This window comes from Dromiciops gliroides, chromosome 6 (genome assembly GCF_019393635.1).
Source record: "Dromiciops gliroides isolate mDroGli1 chromosome 6, mDroGli1.pri, whole genome shotgun sequence".
NCBI classification, from domain to species: domain Eukaryota; kingdom Metazoa; phylum Chordata; class Mammalia; order Microbiotheria; family Microbiotheriidae; genus Dromiciops; species Dromiciops gliroides.
The window spans coordinates 234,888,585-234,910,408 of NC_057866.1; the positions used below are offsets into that span (position 1 = coordinate 234,888,585).

Sequence of the window (21,824 nt, forward strand, 5' to 3'; positions counted from 1 at the left end):
TAATCCAGTGACATTGTATAAGCCTTGTGGCAATAAAAGAATTGAAGGAATTTCTGTGAAGTAGATAGTCTAAGTTATCTCACTACACTAATTGTGTTAATGTTGAGCTTTTGATTTTTCTAGTGAACTTTTTTCACTGACTTGAAGCACCTATTGAAAATAAATACATTACTGAAGTAACTTTTTGGTGTTTAGAATTTGTTGAATCTAGAATGGTCCTTTCAAATGACTCTGGTGTAGTATTGCTAGTGCTATATGACTTCATCTTAATTTCAATATCCCTTTCCTTACTGGGATTTGCCATTCTTTTTAATGGAGAAATTTTTTAAAAGAAATGGCATACAATTTGCCTTCTCAGCCATCTATCCATACTTATTCATTATATGTAGCTCACATCCATGCCCTGTAAATCAATCTCTTGCAAAGAACTTCTAGTTCTTTTGCTGTAAGGATACCAGTGAAACACAAGCTCTTCATTAGTTGTCCTTAATTTTTACTACATCGCTAGCTCACTTTTTATGATTCTACATTCTCTTACATTACACTTCTGCACAGTTTTTAGTAGTATGTTGCAGCCAACTCATGCCTACTGTGATTAACCTACGAACTTGAATTCTTTTGGCTTAGCATTATCAAAAGAATATTGATGTTTAAAAAGATGGGTCTTTGTTGCGTGGAGAAGCTTGGTTATTAAAAGTACTGCACAACATAACCAAGGACAGTCATGCATGGTCAACTTAAATATCACACATACACACGCTTCCAGCCAACTGGGTATATCAAAGTCTGCATATATAATGTTGGTTATACCTTTTTGAATACGTAGGCGAAATTCATTTGAGTGATTATGGATCTAATTTTATTAGACTACATTGATGGAATTATACAGTGTCATCTACACTCAAGAGTTTTATGAAGGATATGATAAGATTAGGTGGGAGGTGCAGGGGTAGTGTGGAACATTTCAGATAATTCAGTTTTTGTGACGGTTTTGTTTTTGTGATGTTGGTTTTTCCTCATTTCTTTTTTCTCTCTTTTTTTTTTTTGTGAGGCAATTGGGGTTAAGTGACTTGCCCAGGGTCACACAGCTAGTAATTGTCTGAGGCCGGATTTGAACTCAGGTACTCTTGAATCCAGGGCCGGTGCTTATCCACTGCGCCATCTAGCTGCCCCCTTTTTTCTCTTTTTTAAAAGATCTTTGTTATGCTGGATTAGTTGTGGGCAAGAGGTTTGGGAGAGGGATAGAAATTTTGATATAAACACAAAAGAAGTAAATAAAAAAATATTTTTTAAGAACCTCTGAAAGCCCTCACCATTTCTTCCATTAAAATTCTGCACTAGATGTTTTTTATGGCAGTGTCAAAGCTTATATGTCCCTGTTTTGTGTCTTTCTTGATATTAACATTTAGTGAGTTATCAGAGTTATCTCGATACTTCTTTTCACAGACCTTAAGGTTTTGACCCCTACATTTAAAATGACCCTTGTTGCAGGGGAGAATCTTTAAAGGTGGCTCAACTGTCTCAAATGTTTTTAGTAGTCTCTAGTCTTGTTTCTTCTGTACTCTCTTCACATATATGACTGAAACAATGTGTGGTGTATAATATTATTTGTGAAGTTTTAGGGGCAGCTAGGTGGTGCAGTGGATAAAGCATAGGTCCTGGATTCAGGGGGACCTGAGTTCAAACTTGGCCTCAGACACTTGACACTTACTAGCTGTGTGACCCTGGGTAAGTCACTTAACCCTCATTGCTGCCTCGCCCCCCCCCCCAAAAGGTTTACCAGTTCACTTCTTATACTTTGAAGAATGCACTTTACATTTATATAGATTACTATGGTAATGAGTTAGTAAATAATATTCTCTTGTGGTCCCACCCTCCCCCAAGTGGTTAGTATTCTCTGTTTCAGGTACTTGGAGGATTGATCCATCCCTAAATACCCTCACTTGTGGCTATTCCCATTTTTGTTATCCTATGGAATTTCTCATTATGTATGCATGCGTGCATGTGTGTATGTATGTGCGTGTATATACATATATACATCATTGATGTTAGTCTACATGTGGACATGCAGTATCTGCACTTCTGTCATTGATGGGAGGAGTTTGTTTAGAAGTCTTAACAGTTATTTCCTGTTTTTAATCCCTTGTGTTTTTAGTTTTATCTTTAGTGTCATATACATGATCTTTTGCCAATTAAAATTACTTCCTCTACTTAGTGTTTTATGAGACAATGCCACTTAAAATTTCCCATCATCTTACACTGTAAGATTTATAAGCAAATTTAAAATTACAAATAGACCTAGACTGTCATGTGTCTCAACATGTAAAGGAACTATGGTTTTTGCTACCTGAGATTTTTTTGGTTTCTTGTGATGAATAATTAATATTGCTTCAGCTTACTTAGAAAATAGTTGTAGTCTTTGTTCTGTTCTTTTATCTACTTTGCATTTTTTAGCAGTAATAGCTTTTTTAAAAAAATAGTTTTACTGAATATATTCAGTGAGGATACACAAACTGTCAGAAAGGAGTACAGAGCTAGCTCTCCCCATCCCTAAATATGGGGGTGGACCAAAGTTAATCATAAAAATAGCCTATGGGAAATAAACAGTTTATAAAATCAAAAGATACAACTTCTGTTCTTTTTTTAGTTCCAGTTTTTTTTTTTCTCCCTTCCTTCCCTCTTCCCCGACGGAAAGCAGTCTGATATAGATTTTATATGTACAATCACATTAAACATTTCTACATTGGTCATCTTGTGAAAGAAGAATCAGAGCACAAGGGGAAAACCTCAAACAAGAAGGGGGGAAAAAAAACCAGTCCAAAAGTAGAAACAGTATGGTTTAATCTCTATTCATAATTCACAGTTCTTTTTTCTGGATGTGGAGAACATTTTCTATCACAAGTTCTTTGAAACTGTTTTGGATCGTTGCACTGCTGAGAAGAGCCAAGTCTATCCCCATTGTTCACACAATGTTGTTGTTACTGTGTACAGTGTTCTTCTGGTTCTGTTCCTCTTAGTCAGCATCAGTTCATGTAAGCCCTTCCAGGTTTCTCTGAACTCCTGCTCCATTATATTCATATACCACAAATTGTCTGGGCATTCCCTCAATTTCCAATTCTTTGCCACCACAAAGAGAGCTGCTAAACTTCCTTTTTTTTTTTTTATAGCAGTAGTGAGTTGCTATACTTCCCATTTTTAGCATTAATGACTTTTCAAAATAGGCTTTTCAATGTAATTTTGAATATTACCTTGCCTTGAACACATTTGAGATAGTTAATTCAGAAATGATTTCCATATTTGAAACTAGTTATTTCCTTTCTTTGAGCATAAGGGGGTGTGTGTGAGTGTGTGAGAGAGAGAGAGAGAGAGAGAGAGAGAGAGAGAGAGAGAGAGAGAGAGAGAGAGAGAAATTGATTGATTGTGATTGTTTGGTGCTGGACATTCCTAATACTATAAGCTCTCTTTTGGGGGGGGGGTTAGTGGATGAATATTTACTTTTAATATATTTTATTTTTCCCAAATTAATTTTTAAGCAATTTAGAAACTTTTTTTTATAACATTTTGAGTTTTAATTCTATCCCTCCCTTTATCACTCTCCCCACTCCCTGAGATGGGAAGCAATCAGATATAGGTTAAACATGTGCAGTCATTTAAAACATTTCCATATTAGTCATTTTGTATAAGAAGACTTGAATAAAAGAAAAGAAAGAAGGTGAAAAATAGCATACTTTAGTCTGTGTTCTATCAACATCATTTCTTTCTTTGGAGGTGGATAGTCCTTTGGAGTTTTGTTGGATCATTTTATTTCTTAGAATAGTTGTCATTTAGAATTCTTCATCATACAATATTGTTGTTATTGTGTACAATGTTCTCCTGGTTCTGTTCACTTCCCTTTGCATCAGTTTATGTAAGTCTTTCCAGGTTTTTCTGAAATCATCCTGCTTGTCATTTCTTTTTTTGGTGAGGCAATTGGGGTTAAGTGACTTGCCCAGGGTCACACAGCTAGTAAGTGTTAAGTGTCTGAGGTCGGATTTGAACTCAGGTCCTCCTGACTCCAGGGCTGGAGTTCTATCCACTGCGCCACCTAGCTGCTGCGTCATTTCTTATAATATTCCATCACAATCATATACCACAACTTGTTTAGCCATTCCCCATTTGATGGCATCCCATTACCATAAGCTCTCTTGAGTATTGATAAAATATATGTAGGCCTGTTTGTATGGTGGACAACCCATTGACCTTTCATTTCTTACTCTTGAACCATGTTTTCCAACATTTTTCACTATTTACTTTAGGTCCACCATCATTTGGATTCCTTGGGTGTTAAAGTATATACTGATTTATTTTTGAGGATGTTAAGGATTCGTGTAATAGTACAATCTTCTGTTATTTACTGAACTATGAGACCATGTGTATTAAATATATTAGGTAGCTTCAAGGATGGTTTTTGTTTGTTTTTTACATAGGTGAAGTTGTGATATACAAAAAACACATACATAATGTCTAGATCTACATCTTTATATATTTATTTATAGTTTCTTTTGTTTCCCTATTTTGAGAGTGTATAGTGGTATACCTTTGACCTATTTGTCTAGAATCCTGAAATGAAGCTTTAAAAAAATAAATTCCTAAACCAATGTTACAATAATTGTGATTTATATAATCCAGAGGTAAGATACTAAAGTGGCTTTTGGTTCTTTAAAGAAAATTGAAGTTGAACAGTTAGTTTGTAGTATTGTTATGTTTTATTATAGTCTTTGAAAAACTGTTAACTTACTTGGTATCTTTAATGTTAATGTTGTGTTTGTAATCCCCTTCTCCCCCCACCCGCAAATGTTTCATGGAGAGGTGGAATTTGAGACACTGAAGAAATCTTTTTTGTAATAACCTACATTGTGCACTCTCTCCCTTTTTACCTCTCCTTTGACTTGGCTTATCTGATAACAGGATACTCTAGTGAGGGTAATGGATTTGAAGTCGAAATTTAGGTTTAAATTTCTCAGGCCTGTTATGCCCATTTCGGCACACTTCTTATACACTCTTTGGACCTTAGGATTAGACATCTGTGGTCCCTTACACAATCTATAAATCCTGTGATTTCGTCTAGTACTTCTGAAATAAGATAACCTTATATTCTCATTATTGGGGATGTACTTCGTGTCTTTTAAACATGAAGAAGTATATATTTATTCCCCAAAAGGGGCGTTCGATAGATTAACAGCTTTCTAAGCCATTTGTCTATTGAATTTTTAAAAAATTCATAACTGAACAAAGAAAATGTGGAAATAAGCCCCAAACAATGAACCTTCAGGGTTGTTTTGTTTTTTTTTTAAGTAATCTTAACAGTAACATTTTATTTCATCTATATCACTTTGGGGGGGGGCAGTGAAGGTTAAGTGACTTGCCCAGGGTCACACAGGTAGTGTCAGGTGCTGAATCCAGGGCTGGTGCTTTACCCACTGCGCCACCTAGCTGCCCTCTAGATCGCTTTCTAATATATTTTGTGACTTTATAAAATATATTTCCCCTTTTAAAAGTAGTTCTAGTCAATTTTGTAGTCCTTGTTTTTTTGTTTTGTTTTTTACTTTGTATAAGTTTTTCCTTTTTTTAAATTCTTTGTAGCATTTTATTCCATTCAGTAGATAGCAGCTTACTTAGGTTGTTGCTCAGTAATTGGAAAATCAGTAGTGTTTTTATATACACAGGTCAAAAAGTTGCTAGGTTGTTGAATCTGTCTTTAAGAATAAGTGAGTTTATATAAAGTGAATTCTTTTTCTTTATTTTATGATATATGGAAGAAGGTAGGAAACTTTACCCACCATTGAGGGTCTTGGCTTTTGTTGAAACTGCCGTTGGAAGACAATCTAATCAACACATTAAAAAATTTTGCTTGTTAATTACATTATATTTACTGGGAGTGCAGTTGTCTACACTAAAAAACTTAAGTTGCTGGGAAGTTAATGGTATATATGCTCTTAAAAAGATTTTTTTAATATCAGGAAAACAAATCCCTTGACTTAAAAGTATGTTTTTATGTTAGTCACCAAATTTTGGGATACATGTGGTCTCGGATATGAATGGTCACTGTCACTTTCTTCATCTCAAAAGTCAGGAAAAGTAGAGAACCACAAGTACAAGACAAATTAGCATCCAAGGCAAAATTTGAACATCAAAGAGTGAAATTTTAAAGGTAATTAATCTAGGCCCTGTGAACTTGGTTTTTTAATATTGACAATTGTATTTGAGAGAATCGGTTTCCTTTTTTTTTTTTTAAATTAATTAATTAATTTTTTTGGTGAGGCAATTGGGGTTAAGTGACTTGCCCAGGGTCACACAGCTAGTAAGTGTTAAGTGTCTGAGACCGGATTTGAACTCAGGTACTCCTGACTCCAGGGCCAGTGCTTGATCCACTGCACCATCTAGCTGCTCCTGAATTGGTTTCCTTTTTAGTCCTTGTGTTTTATGCATTTAAACTATTCTGAAAATGGGTCCACAGACTTCAACAGACTGTCAGAAAAGGTCCATGACAAAAAAGTTTTAAGAAACCTTTAAAAAATGAATTGGGGAAGATGTTAAGATAATGCTTGTTGATTGTTTTTAATATATGTTAAAAATGGCAGGTCAGACATTTTCATATGTCTGGCAAAGAAATGAAGGAACAACAATTGCCCAAAAGGTTGGATTTTGAGGCCTAACTATAAAGTTTGATTATTTTAAATCAGACTTAATATATTGACCTGAGAGGAGAATTTACTAATATGACAGTGTGCTGTTTTGCAGCCCTTTTGTACTTGAAAGAATGAGGTCATAAAAGCCTTTATTTGAAAACAAAACATTCAAAATTGGAAAATGGATTATTTTTTCTTTTAAACTTAAACATCTTGAAATAAAGTAGCAAAAGAAGACATTTTAAAATATAATTGGATAATTATTTGTTAATGGTTAGTGTTTTCTTTTGGCTAGCTGTCAACTAGTAATCATTATAATAATTAAAGCAAATAAATTTTTATGGTTCTACATCTTTCAGTCACAACTATAAGTTAAAAAATTTTGAGAGGATTGGTCTACTCATATCATCTAGTTGCTTGTAGCAGATGTTCTAAACTTCTTAATTCCTTGTTTCTTATTCTTCCAACAGCATTGACCACCCAAACTTCTACTTGCTTTCCAAGAATACAGTAATAGTAATAGTACCTCTCTTTATGCATTTTGTATATTCTAGTCCTTTTACCTAGAATACAGTCTTTTCATTTATGACTTTGAGAATCTATTTTCTTGGAGGCTTAGCTCAGGGGCCATTTACTTTATTGAAGCTTTTCCTTGTAAAGTATATCCCAGTTTCTGGTACATAAAAACAAATTTTTAAAATGTGAAAGGTATTAATGGAGGTCAGGTCTTTTGAAAGTCGTCACACCCCCCCCCCCCCCCCAATCCAGCTTGATTTTTACTGTTGTAACTGATTTTCTTGGAAAGTTTACCATTGCCTTTACTTCCTGACCACCCACATTGTCTTCAACCCCTTACAGTTTGGATCCTGCTTCCTACCATTTTCTTTTGGCTTATCTTTTTTTTTTTTTTTTTTTTTTTTTTTTTTTTTTTTTTTTTTGCAGGGCAATGGGGGTTAAGTGACTGTCTTAGGTCAGATTTGAACTCAGGTACTCCTGAATCCTGGGCCAGTGCTTTATCCACTGCGCCACCTAGCTGTGCCCTCATTTGGCTTATCTTAAAATTCACCAAGTGATCTTATTGCCAGATCAAATATCTTTTTAGCTTTCACTGTATAATTTGAATACTTTTAGCCACTTTTCTCTCTCTTTATTTTTGCTTTCATTGTTGGTCTTCTTTAATGGTACCCTATCCTCTTTCTAACTGTGAGAAACAGGTACAGACCACCTTCTCAAAATAAGTTCTTTCATAGGCAATTTTGATATGACAAAAATTTTTATTACATTCCCATGACAGTGGACACCCAGAGTAAAGCCAATCAGTGTGTGTGTGTGTGTGTGTGTGTGTGTGTGTGTGTGTGAATAGTAATCCTAAACCCTGACTAGATAAGTCCCTCCTGAGTCACTATAGGTTGCTAGTCTCAGGTTCACAATCTTCGCAGAAGAGTTCTAACTAAATTCTCCTTGATATGTTACCCTTCCTATCCACATACACCTTCATGCAACCCATGATCAAAAATGCGGTGGAGATTTTAGGCAAAGGAGAAGTTAATATTAATAAGTCTATTAGGCAAGTGCAGTAGTGACTAGGGTTGAACTTTTACCTACTTTTTACTAGAGCACCGGTGAGATTCAGCACAAGCTGGTTTTTACCAGTTTTCCCTTTAACCCTGAAAAACTTACTTTTTTCACATTCTTGACTTGATGTAGTTCACTAGGTAATATTCCTTATGGGCATGTTTTTCCCTAACTGAGAACAGTCCACTACTTTAACAAGTTGTTACTGTATCTCACATAACCTATTATGAAGACTTTTCCCAAAGATTTTTTTTCCTTATTCCTCTTTGGATCTTAGGATCATAACTGATGGAAGAAACCATAGAGATAATGTAAGAGAATCACAGGAGTACACTGATTTAGATCTTTGAATTTGAACCCATTCGTGCAAAATATCCAGTGACCTCCTTTTTATTTAACATTGCCTACCTTGGTAGTGTCAAAGACAATCAATTTTGCCTTTTATTATAATTACCCAAGTATATGTGACCCTTAGGTGTACATCTCCACTTGCTTAGAATCTTTATCTAAAATGTCCCTTCCACCAGCAAACAACTTTGTGTAAGTAAAACCAAGCCTTTAAATACCTCCCCTTCCAACTCTACTTCTTACTTCATTTTCTATCAGAGGTACCATTCATTCATTCATGAAGTTCCTTTTATTAAAACAAACAAAACAACCTCAGGGTATCTTTTATATCCTATTTTCCCACTATCGCCATTTTATTTTCATTACCACCTGTCTCTACTCCCCCTTTATTCTACTTGACTAATTTTAATTGGTCATGCCAGTCTACTGTACAAAAATTTTCATTGATTCTCTATGAGTTAAAATTACTTGAGGATTTCCCATAATTTGGTACCCACTTTATCTCATATCACTCTTCTTTAAGTACTTGATGCTTCAGTTAAATTGTATTCCTCTGTATTAGATGTTGAATACATTCCCTGTGTGTACTTGAATCCCTTTCCCTTACATGCTTCTCATCTTCTGTTTGACTTTCTATCCTTTGACTTCTGAAACCAATAAATTCTTTACATTCACGCTTTTGTACCTTTCTAATACAGAGATCACATTCTTGTGTTAGTTACTTATTAGTTTCTTAACCACCCCTTCCCTCAACTAAATTTTGTCTTTGTTTTTAAGATCATTGGGTGTGGGAGTGGTGGTGGTGGGGTTGATGTCTACCCCACACTAATTTTTTTACACAAATGATTCGGGTTTGCTGGTCCTGGTGTCAGGAAGACTCAGCTTCCTGAGTTCAAATGTGTCCATAGACACTTAGCTATGTGACTCCAAACAAGTCACTTAACCCTATTGGCTTCAGTTTCTTCATCTGTAAAATAAACTGGAGAAGGAAATGGCAAACCATTCCAAGTATCTTAACCAAGAAAACCCCACATGGGGCCATGAAGAATTGGATGCAATTGAAACAACTGAACACCACCACCACTTATGTAATTTTTAGTGGTTTGAGATAGAAAGTTTAGATCTTTCTGGTCTGGTGGGCTCAAATCTTTTCAGTTACACTGTTGGAATTTCAGCTTGTCCTCAGGAATTATCTGTTTGGTATATTGTAGAGGAAATTCTTAAATGAGGTAGATAGAATATTTTATTAAATGATCTCATTCTCTTTTAATTCTCAAGATTCTGGAAGAAAAAATCTCATCTTTTCCTTAAGTTAATTTGTTTGGTATGGGAATTATATGTTGTAAGCTTTCTTGATGAGGGGATAGAGTTTGAATCAAGCTGGTTTTAACATCTAATTAGCCACGCTATACCAGTATTCCCTAATCTTTACTGATTATTCTCCAAATAAAATCTCTTATAATTTAATGGGTGACTTGCTTTTTCTATTCCTTAAAAACTTTTTTAAGGCCTTGGAACATCATCTCCTTATGTAAATGTTTTCAGAAAAATGCATTCTACTTTTGTCTCTGAAGGGGTTTCCAAACTTAAACCAGCCCTTTTCTTAGTTCTGTACTATATGCATCTAACATTGGAGGTCATTTGTTTCAGGTGCTTGGGAGGAGTATAAATAGAGAGTTTTATTGAAAGGATGACCTGAGCAAGTAACTCACACCTCTAAAACTAAAAATTCCAGAGAAGGTTCCCACAAGGAATGCTTTTACACGTAGCTTTAAATCATCTAAGTAAAAATATGGAAAAGCAAGATAAAACCCAGAAACTTAAAAAGATATAATTCTCTGGTTTAGAGGAAATTAGGATAACATAGTTAAGAAGATGGTTATATGGCAAAAGAAAAATACTTTAATAAAACAATAAAAAACAAAGTAATAGAAGTCGAGATGGTGTGGGTATTCTGCTCTGGTAAAGAATTGTGCTTAAAAAATGTAAAATGTAATTTTTTAGCGGTATTAAAGCAGCTTTATATCCTAGTGGTTAAGTTCTATAAAAGTAACCTATGGGGAAAAACATTTGTGTCATTCATGAAAGGACTGGGAAACGAAAGTTTCTTTGTAGCTTATTAAATTTTTAGGACTTTGGGAAGTTGAACAGTCTGCCCTGACACAAGATTTATCTTCTGGATATTCTCAGTATTGCATACAAAAAATAAACTTATCACTAAAATGCTGAACATAATTTTTTATTATTATTTTGCATTTAGAAACTCAATATTTGTCCTAGAGAGTTTTCACAAGCATTACCTTATTTTTTAAAGCATTACCTTTTATATTGTTAAATGGTACGAATACTAGTTAATTAAAAAATGATTGCTTAATGTAATTGAGTATTTCATAATACTCTTCATTTTCGAACTTTTCCAAATTATAAGTTAAATATTGGCATTTCATATTCTGAGGTCATAATCCTTACCTGGAAAGTTGGACGTTTGTGCAAATTGGTACACAAGAGCATAACTTCAATAAAGAAGAGCCACATGTCCGGTGACATTAAGCCTAATAATGGCACGCTACAGTGCCCTCTCAAAAACAGTGCGTCAATAACCAAGTATGAGAACTTTGGGGAAACCTGCTATATAAGGAAGAAATGTAGTGGATGGAAAAGGGCAGGTGCTGCCTAAGGTTCAAATAGGAAAAATCTATAGCATTATTCCTAACTAATCAGATTAACCTACGGCAGCCACCCTACCACTCTGTGTACAGTGCAACCATTGGGAAAGTGAAAATTGCCCTGGTTTGCATCCCCCCCCCCCCCGAATTCTGTACCATCTCTACATGTCACCAATGAAATGGGAAACCTGTAAAATAATTCTAACAGAGGTGATGTTTTTATTTGCATGTCTACATATTATATTGACCTATAACTATTTTTTCTGTGTAGGAACTTAGCGATTTGGCCCGTGACCCTCCAGCACAGTGTTCTGCAGGTCCTGTTGGGGATGATAGTAAGTACCTTCCAAAACTTTGCCATTTAATTTGAAAATAGCATATACATTTTTTTAGATGATAACAAGAGTTTTTCTTTTTCTAGTGTTTCATTGGCAAGCCACAATTATGGGACCTGTGAGTATTGTGAACCTTTTTAAATGATGATTTTAATTGAAAATTCAATATTGATTTGGTTATAATTTTAAATTTTACTAGACCTCTTTGCTTAATGAGGTTGTAGTCATAAAAGTTTGTTTTTAAACAGTAATAGTATTGCCCCTGAAGAAAATATCAAGTGATTTTAAAGACTCACTTGCAAGTCTTAAATTCCATATTTGTGACCCATCTTGTTATGGTGTGGCACTTGTATGAAATGGCAGGACTTCCTTGACCTCAATCCAGATGATCTCTATAGCTGTGTAAAACACTTTCATAGGCTTTCCTGGTATTTCTATGACAAATTATTTAAATAATTCTGACCTAACAATGAGTCAGGCATTGTTCAGAGGTTACTCTATTTGATTAAAATGTATAATCATTAAATTAAGTGTGTAGTGGTGAATCAGCTATGTTGACATTTAACACATAATTGTATTAATAGCTTTAGAGAAATGTAAAATATTTGTAAGTAAACAGTATAAAGAATAGTAAACTGCTTTCTAATCCAGCCAAGATAAAGATAAATTATATTATTCTGAATTACCATGTAATACGGGTTAAACACTTAAAAGAATTGTCAGATAATGCAGTATACCACACTAAAATCTATGGTGAATGTAACAGTCTTTGAATCAGAAGGTATTTGAGGATTTTGTAGTCTCTTTATTTGAACACTGATTTTTTTATGTCAAAGGATTAGTGTTTTAGTAATTTTGGATTTTGAAATAAATGGTAGGTTTTCATATGCCACTTCAAATGATGCTTTACTGTGTAAATGGTAACCATTTTAAATAAGAATTCCTAGTCAGAATGTCAGGGGCTAGGAAAGTTTGATAAGGAAAATTAGCTGTAGTCCTAAGTGAAACAAATATTGAGCATCTTCCAGAGTCAGAATCTATATTTGGAATAGTTAAGCTACATGTCATTTTAGCCAAGAGTTACTTCTCTCCTGTTTCCAGATTATTTAGCTTTTGAGGTTGATAACGTATTTGATAATCATTCTAAACCAATTTTCAGGGATTTAAATGTAAGCCTAAATTTATTACCATAAGCTTTTTTTGTTTGTTTAAATAGGATAGTGGGGATTTTGCTTATGTGTCAAACTTAAATGTAATTTTAAAAGCTATTTTGGGAATACCAAGTGTTAAATTATTAACTGTTATTTAAAATATATAAACTTATACCCTCTATAATAGTACTTCCCAACACAGGTTTTCTCATTTGAGAGGAATTTTGTGAAATGCTAAAAGAAAATCAATTTTAAATATACGCACCACTAACATGGTGAAGTGATGGTCTAAATAATTCTTATGTTCTATATCAGCTTTCAAAGAATTAGAATTTTATAAATACTCTAAAACTATACTAGAGATCATTTTATCTTAGCTTTATAAGATTCTTTAGGTTCTTGTAGTGCCTTATGCTCTTTATAAGAACCACTTATTTTTATAGGTGCAGCATAGGTATAGTTGTTGAATAGTAATTTCTGGTCATCAGAAAAACCAACATTTTCTGCATATTCAAGTCGTATCTTATTTTCATTGGTTTTCAGAATTAAGTGGCATGAATTAAAAAAAAAACTATCAGCACTTTCCAAAAGGAAGAAAATTGTCAAAAAAAATTTTTTCTGCCTTCTTTACTGATATTAGAGCTTTGTATTTCCAGCAACATGTATATATTAATGATTAGGTGGGGAGGATGCTAATTGAAATGACTTCCCAAGCTTTTTAGAGAATGAGTACTTCTATTTTGATACTTCCTTTAGGAATAAGTCAGTTAATAGAAATTTTACCCTCCAAAATACAACGGTGCTGCATCCAAAAATTCAAATGCTAACTTGAAGTCAGCTCCTTAATGAACATGAGATTGTGTGTGTGTGTGTGTGTGTGTTTAATCAAATTTAGCTTGTGTTCCTGCTTTGAAGGAATGGAGATACTGCCTTGAACGAATTGTGGGAAGTTTGGCTAGATCAGCCCAAGCCAAACTGTTTGATATAATCAAGAATATGAACTATATATCTCTCTGCTTTGATCCTGAAATATTTATCACATATCGTGACATTAATACTAGGGGATTCATTTGACTTTTTGTAGTACTATATAATGGATAATTGATAATAGTATTAGATTGCAGTCAGCCTTTTTAAAAATATTTTTTATTTTATATTTTAGTTAACCATTTTTCTTGTATAGTCTATCCAGTTTAATAAGCACCTACATGTTAGGCACTAAATGTACTAAGTTTTTAATTTTTAAAGGTTCTGGCTTGCAGAGTTTACTTTCTACTTGGGGAGGGAGATGCCTAGAGAACAAGATGTACATAGATAAGTCTGTACAAAGTACATACACAGTAAACTTAAATCGTTTGTAAGGGAAGAGGGGGCCCTTACTGCTGGGCAGAATCAGGAAAAGCCTCATGAAGGAATGTGGTATTTCAACTGAATCTTGAAGGGATACAGATATTTCAAGAGGTAGAAATGAGGAATGGATGCATTCTAGATGTGAAAGATAGTCTAAGCAAAGGCTTAAAAAAGTAGGAAATTGGGTTTCATTTGTGGGGATCAGCTAATTTGTTTGAAATGTAAACTGGGGAATAGAGAGGAGTAATTGTAAGAAGCCTGGAAAAAATAGGTTGGAGCCAGATTATGAAGAGCTTTATATACAGGCAAGTTTGTGTTTTATCCTAAAAAGCCCTATGGAACCACTGAATCTTTTTTTTTTTTTTTTAATTTTTGTGTGTGAGAGAGATAATTAGGGTTAAGTGACTTGCCCAGGGTCACATAGCTAGCCTCAAGTGTCTGAGGATGGATTTGAACTCAGGTCCTCCTGAATCCAGGGCCAGTCTTTTATCCGCTGTGCCACCTAGCTGTCCTCTCCCTTCCCCTCCCCCCCAAATCTTCTTGACCACAATAGTGTCACACTAAAACTTAAGCTTTAGGAATATCAATTTAGCTGCTGTGTGGAGGATGAAATTAAAGGCAATTGGGGTTGATTTGCCTAGGGTTACACAACTAGTAAGTGTCTGAGGTCAAATTTGAACTCAGATCCTCCCAACTTCAGGACCAGTACTCCATCCATTGTGTCCCCTAACTGCCTCAACATAAGTGATTGACAGATGCTTTGGCAACATAGGTAGACAGTCTATAACTTATTCCAGGCTTTAACCATGTGGTAAGAAGAAGCCTTTTTGGTTGGCTAGGGGATAAATTCAAAAGACATAGGTCAGGTTCGTCTCCCACTTTGGTTTGACTACTTTTGAGTGACTTCTTCCTGCCTAACAGCATCTGGTGAAGGAAGAGAGATGGTGATGTGAAATGGTGAGGTCTTAGGTCTTCTCCATCCAAAGTTGACATGTGCTTCAGGAAAAATGAGTATGCCCTTAACAGAAAAAGGAGATCAGGAGGTGGGTTTACGGGGAAAGAAAATTAGTTCTCTCTGTCCTTCTTGAGTTTGAAATGCTTATGGAATATGTAGCTGGACAACTTTGTGCAGCACAACTGTTATTGTTTAAATTTTTATTTTCAATTCCAGATTCCCTCTTTCCACTCCCCTATTCACTGAGAAGGCAAGAAATAGGATACCCATTATATGTATGGAGTTAATGCAAAATATATTTCCACATTAGCCATGTTGCTAAACAAAGAAAGAGATATTTCAGTATGCACTCAGTTCATCAGTTCTAGCATTTTAAATCTTGAGTCCTTTGGAATTGTCATGGATCATTGTATTGATTAGAGTTCCTAGGTCTTTCACAGTTGTTTTTGTTACTGTATACATCATCATTATCCTGGTTCTGCTTGCTTAATTTTGTATTTGTTCCTATAAGTCTTCCCAGGTTTTTCTTAACACCAAGGGTGGTTGAGTTTGACATTGAGGTAGTAGTAGTGCCAAAATATGGTTTACTCTTCTCTGCCCTTGAAGAGCTTATGTTCTTTTTTTTTTTTTGGTGGGGCAATGAGGGTTAAGTGACTTGTCCCAAGGTCACACAGCTAGTGTCAAGTGTCTGAGGCCAGATTTGAACTCAGGTCTTCCTGAATCCAGGGCCAGTGCTCTATCCACTGCACCACCTAGCTGCCCCCTAAAATATGGTTTACTCAATTTTTTTTTCCCAGTCACATGAAAAGAAATTTTGTGTGTGTGTGTGTGTGAGGCAATTGGGGTTAAGTGACTTGCCCAGAGTCACACAGCTAGTAAGTGTTAAGTGTCTGAGGCTGGATTTGAACTCAGGTCCTCCTGAATCCAGGGCCGGTGCTCTACCCACTGCGCCACCTAGCTGCCCCTGAAAAGAAAATTTTTAATGTGTATTTTTAAAAATTTGACTTCCAAATTTTCTCCTTTCCCTCCCTAAAACAAGCAGTTTGATATAGGTTATATGTGTGAAATCATGTAAAACATTTCTCCATATTTGTCATGTTATGAAAGAAGAAACAGACCAGAAAAGGGGGCAAGGAACCATGAAAAAAATAAAGCAAAAAATTAGTATGCTTTGATCTTTTCAAATTTTTCTGAAATTAGCCTCCTTATCATTTCTTTATAGTCTAGTAGTATTTCATTATAGTCATATACCCTAATTTGTTTGGCTGTTCCTCAGTTGATGAGCATCCCCTCAATTTCCAATTCCAAAGTTGATTTACTCTTAATGAATATGGGTATTCAGGGAAACATTAAGAGTAATTATTGGACACCTTGGCCATAAAGGATGGTTGTGCTGTCCAATGGGTAGTTTGGAGGAGTGATGTGTTTTGGATTTGTGGAATCTGAGTCCGGTTGGTCTGTTCTCATGGCAGTTGGCCATGTGACACTGGAGTTGGAAATTTGGACTGGATCCATCAGTTAGATTTGAAAGTCATCTCTCAACCAAGAGGGAAAGAGTCTAGAGGAGAAGAGGGCTGAAGATGGCGTTTTAGAAGAACAAGTGAGATTGGAAGAGAATGGTTTTTTTTAAGGGCTGTTCAGGGGAAAAAGAATTAGGTTTAATTTATTCAATCACAAAGGCAAAGCTAGGAACAATGAAAGGAATTTGTAAGTACAGGCTAAACTTCCTCTCATCCTTGAAATAAGAATCGGGGCAGCTAGGTGGCGCAGTGAATAGAGCACCAGCCTTGGATTCAGGAGGACCTGAGTTCAAATGTGACCTCAGATACTTAACACTAGCTGTGTGACTCTGGGCAAGTCACTTAACCCCAATTGCCTCACCAAATAAAATAAAATAATTACTTTAAAAAAAGAAAGAAAGAAGAGTCAGTCAACTAGTGTTAGGCTAGATGGCCTGTGAGGTCCCTACAATCTCTAGACTATGGGTCCTAAAATCCCCCCTTTTTTGGGTGGTGTTAAAGGAGGACCTTTTTTTTGGCAGTCTTGTAAAATCCTGTGAATTCATCCATAAATTTGTATTTTTAAATGCTTAAAATATATAACCATACAAAGGAAATGTTGAGAGGGGTGTGTGTGTAGATCTCCAGGCTCTTCAGGTTAAGAACCCCTCCTCTAAATCTGTGATCCTAATAATAAGCACATTGGCAGTGGGGGGGTAGGGCAGTATTCAGAAAACCCTTCCAAAAATCTTCCAGGACTTAGAAATGGGTTATTGGTTTTATATACTGTGAATTCATTATTTTCCTGAATTGTGATGTTTAAATTTTTCCTGTGTATTTCTTAGTTAATACCAAATCAGATACAGTTTTGCTTTATGGCTCTTAACTAGGGTTTTTTAGCTTTGATGATTTCCATGTTAAAGTTAACTTTGAAATTCCCACCAAATCAACACATTAATCATTTCTTTTAGAAATGAACAGAAAAGGAATTCATAATCTAAAATTCTATTGTGGGTTTGCTATTGCTAAGAAACATTGAGTCATAGCTATGTTGGTGATATTCAGTAATGAACCAACACTGTATGACAAGGTCCAGTATATATTCTTCATTTTAAAATATTACAAAAACTTCACCAGTTTAGGTTTATTTAAAGTGATACATAGTTTTTGAGGTACCTGATATTGACAAGTTAACTAGGTGTCATATTTTTCTTTAACAAAAATTTTTCTGAATCTGAGAAGTCCAGAACACTTTTTTTCCCAGTTGAATTAATGGCAGTCTACTTACTGAATTTAAGTACTTTGTGATAATATTGGTGGTTTTTTTTTTAAACTGGAAATGAGTGGGGTTTTGTTAAAAAAAAAAATTAAAAACCAGAACCATGAATTCTATAGAATTGTAAGATTTGGTACAGATCTTCAAGCTTACCTAATTCATTTCATTCCTGAGCAAGTAATCTCTTCTGACAGTCTTTTTCCCAGCCCTTTTATTTTTTTATTAATACATATTTATGGAATAAAACAAGCTTTTCCAATTAAAAAAAGATGATTGTACACAAAACTGCAAATCTACCATGCACACTTGTTATTCCTTTAAAATACACAATAAAATTGTCATTTAAATTTTTTTCTTCCCTTTTTTTTCCACCCTCCCCACACTGCACTTTAGAGATAGCCATCATTAGATACAAATAGGGCTCTGTGTCTTTTTTCATATGTCCCTTACAGTTAATTTGGGCATTTATAATAGTCATAATAAATTATTCAAAGTCGTTCTTAAAACAATATTGCTGTTACTGTGTATAATGCCTTGGTTCTGCTCATGCAAGTCTTTCCATGTTTTTCTAAAATCATCGAATTAATCATTTCTTAAAAGCACTGTATGTACTAAAGTATGTACTACTGTACATACATCCCAACTTCTTTTGCCATTTCCCAGTTGATGGGTAAATTTCCAGTTCTCTGCCACCACAAAGAGAGCTGCTGTGAATCCCATCCATTGAGAAGACAAGCAATGCAATTTATACATGTGAAATCATGCAAAACATATTTGTATTAGCCATATTTTTTTAAAGAAAGTGTGAAAATTATTCTTCAGTTCCCATTCAGAGTTCATCAGTCATTTTCTCTGGAATTGCATAGCATTTTTTTTTTCCCCAGGGAATCTGGACTAATTAAGATTTTAGAAGTTTTTTTTTTTTTTCATCAAACCCAAGTCTTGACAAAACTTGTAACTTCCATCCATTGATCCTTTTTCTGCCTTCTGAGATAAAACAGAACAAGTCTAACCCTCCTTCCATGTGATAGCTGTTTGAGTTATCATGTTTTCCCCTAATTTATTCAAGTAATTCTTGTATGGTATGACTTGGTTATCTTGTTCTGAATGTACTTTCTTCAGAGTGTTCTGACCTGGGCAGAATCCTGGGGCTACTTAACCTTGAGTACTGTATAACCTATGTCTCTCAGTGAAGCCTAAAATGAGCTTTTTTGACTGTCCTGTTAACTTTTGTCTCATTTTACTTATAGTCCACCAAAACCCACAGATCTTTTTAGTATTTTTTGGCATCTAGGCCACCAAACATAAGGCAGTTCCTGCATTTAAGGAAATTACATTCTGCTGAGGGAACATACAGATCAAATAAATAAATAAATAGCATATATACAAAACAGTATCGGGGTGAGGGAAGCAGCACTATCAAGAGAAGTCTGTTGAAAGACTTGGCACTTAAGCCTTGAAAGGAGCCAGGGCTTGTAAGAGGTAGAGGAGGGAAAGCATTCCAAACATTGGGGATAGGCTGTGCAAAGGCCTGAAAGTGGGAGATAGTATATTTTGTATGGGGAACAGTAGTAGCAAGTGGGAATGATGGGGTGGGGTGGGGTTATTAAGCATACAAACAGTAGAAAGATTGACTGGAACTAGATTGTGAAGGTCTTGAAATACTAAATGGAGTAGTTTGCATCTTATCTTGGAAGAAATAGGGATCTCCTGAAATTTCTTGAGCAGTAGAATGATATAGTTGGGTCTTTATCTCTAAAAAGTGATATTACTTTGGCTTCTATGTGATAGATAGGTTGGAGAGGTGAGACACTAGGTACCAACTCCTGTCATTCACTCCATATATTCAGCTGCCAGATATGGCACAAATCATGTCACTCCCCAAATGATAACTCTAGTGGCTGCCTATTGTCTCTAGGATCAAATATAAACTCCTGTTTACCTTTCCAGCCTTCTTAGACATTACTCAACCTCCCACATATTGTAGTCTAGTCAAACTGGCCTTCTATTCCTTATGTAGGAGGCTCCAGTTCCTTTGCTTTGGACATTCTGAGTGGGCGGAATGTTCTACCCCATAGAAAAACCCGCTTTTACTGAAAAGTTCAGCTTTACATGAAGCCGTTTCTGATTTCCCCATATCCACTAATGCCTTCTGTCTGAAGCTGCCTCATAGTTTGTATTCTCTCTGTGCTTATTGCTTGTTTCTGAGAGTGTAATTATACTCCTTGGGAGTAGGAGTTATTTCATTGTTATTTGTATCCCCACAGCCTAGCAGAGTGCCTGGCACATAGTAGGCACTTAATCAATACTTGTTAATTGATCTAGAGACACCTAGAAAGCTTTGAAGGGCCTGAACTGAAGTGGTTATGGTGTGAGTAGAGAGAAGGATACAGATAAAAGGTTTGTTGTGGAGAGAGAATTGACCACAAGACATGGGTGATTGGGAATAAGTTGAGTATAGTTGTGAGCCTCTTTGACTAGAAAAAATGGTAATACACTTAAGTAGAGAAGGTAAAGGTGGGTTTAAGGAGAAAGGAAACGAGTTCTCTTTTGTACAGAAGGAGCTTGAGGTGACTGTGGACTGGCAGGTAATGATTACAGGCTTGTCTCTATGTAACTGGAAGGTATCTCAGAAGCCATTTATTACAAACCTCATTTGACAGATGGGGCCCAGTGAGATGATGGGAATCGCCCCCGGGTCATGCAAAGAGTTAGGCCAAGGCGGGTCATGAACACCCAAGTCCTGACACCAAAGCTCCCAAGTAGTTCCCCTTCCGTTGGGTAAATCTGCCTGCTAGGTAGCTGGAGATGTGTAACTGGAGCTGATGTCTGTTTTGGTGGTTGTTGTTTTGGTAACCTGACCAACGATGTTGTTTTGTTCAGTCATGTCCTACTCTGTGTGACCCTGTGGACTTTTGTCCACCAGGTTTTCTTGGCAAAGATATTGGGGTGGTTTGCCATTTTACAAATGAGAAACAGGCAAATAGGGTTTGTGACTTGTCCAAGGCCACACAACTAGTGTGGAGGCTTGTTTTAAACTCAAATCTTTTGGATTCCAAACCCATCCTATCCACTGCACCACCTAGCTGCCCATGGAACTTAAATGCATTTTGCATTTATACTTTTTTTTTCTCTTGGATTCTACCTATTGTGGATTTTTGGAATCTTGATTCTTTCAGCACAGTGATCTCTTTTTGTCTTTGTTTGGCTCTCTCTCTTTGAATATTTAGTGCCTTTCCATTTTTGAAGAGAGAAATTTTAGATAAAACCTGGAACTTGGGGGTTTGAGGAGTTGTTTTACCTTTGAGTAGTTTTTGTCTTATCTACCCATTAGTTTGTAAGGTCTTAAGAAGTCAAGAGAATTGTTCTTTCACTGTTGTGTCTCTGGGGTCTCTATTGAGTGCCTTGGATTTAGTAAGTGCCAAATTGAAGCTTGAAAAAGAAATCTTACAACTAAATAGAACCGTAACTTTCTTTGACAAAAAACAAACTAAAAAGGATTAATTTCTTTCCTGGACCATCTGGTTAAGGCTCTTATAAAAATAGCTTGGGATAGATAAATGCTTTCTTATTTCTGTAACTTATGGTAGACATAAAGAGAACTCAATTGTTTTAGAATTTTACTTTCTAGTTCATATAGCTGAAGGAAGTTCTGATGTATTAAGAATTAGGTTCATATGTTTCTCCTTCTAGTCTTACATTTGGCAAATAATATTTTACTTCCATATATTTTCTCAGTATTTTCCTTTGTTGTCCCTAATTTTTTTTCCTTGGTTATTGGTGTATGTTTGTGTTTTTTAAAAAATGACAGCAATTTTAAGATTGTTTAAGGTTGTAAAGAACAGGAAAAATCAGAGCCTGTTAGAATAACTGAGGGACAACATTAAGGGTAATTTGATTTCTTTAAAAACAAAACAACAAAACCCAAATTTGAGATGTGAACATTTTTCTCAAATAACCAAGTTGATAATTCTAATATTTCTATTGAGGAGGCTACTAGT

At 35.3% G+C, this 21,824-nt stretch overlaps 1 protein-coding gene across 3 annotated transcripts in view; it reads left to right on the top strand.

Annotated features, from left to right (window-relative positions):
• Positions 1-21,824, top strand: part of UBE2D3 (ubiquitin conjugating enzyme E2 D3) — a 50,833-nt gene that overhangs the window by 18,286 nt on the left and 10,723 nt on the right. For all 3 annotated transcript variants that reach the window (XM_043970017.1, XM_043970016.1, XM_043970018.1), the window contains exons 3-4: positions 11,529-11,592; positions 11,679-11,710. In XM_043970017.1, coding sequence (XP_043825952.1) covers positions 11,529-11,592; positions 11,679-11,710 — 96 coding nt within the window. The remainder of the gene's footprint in view (positions 1-11,528; positions 11,593-11,678; positions 11,711-21,824) is intronic.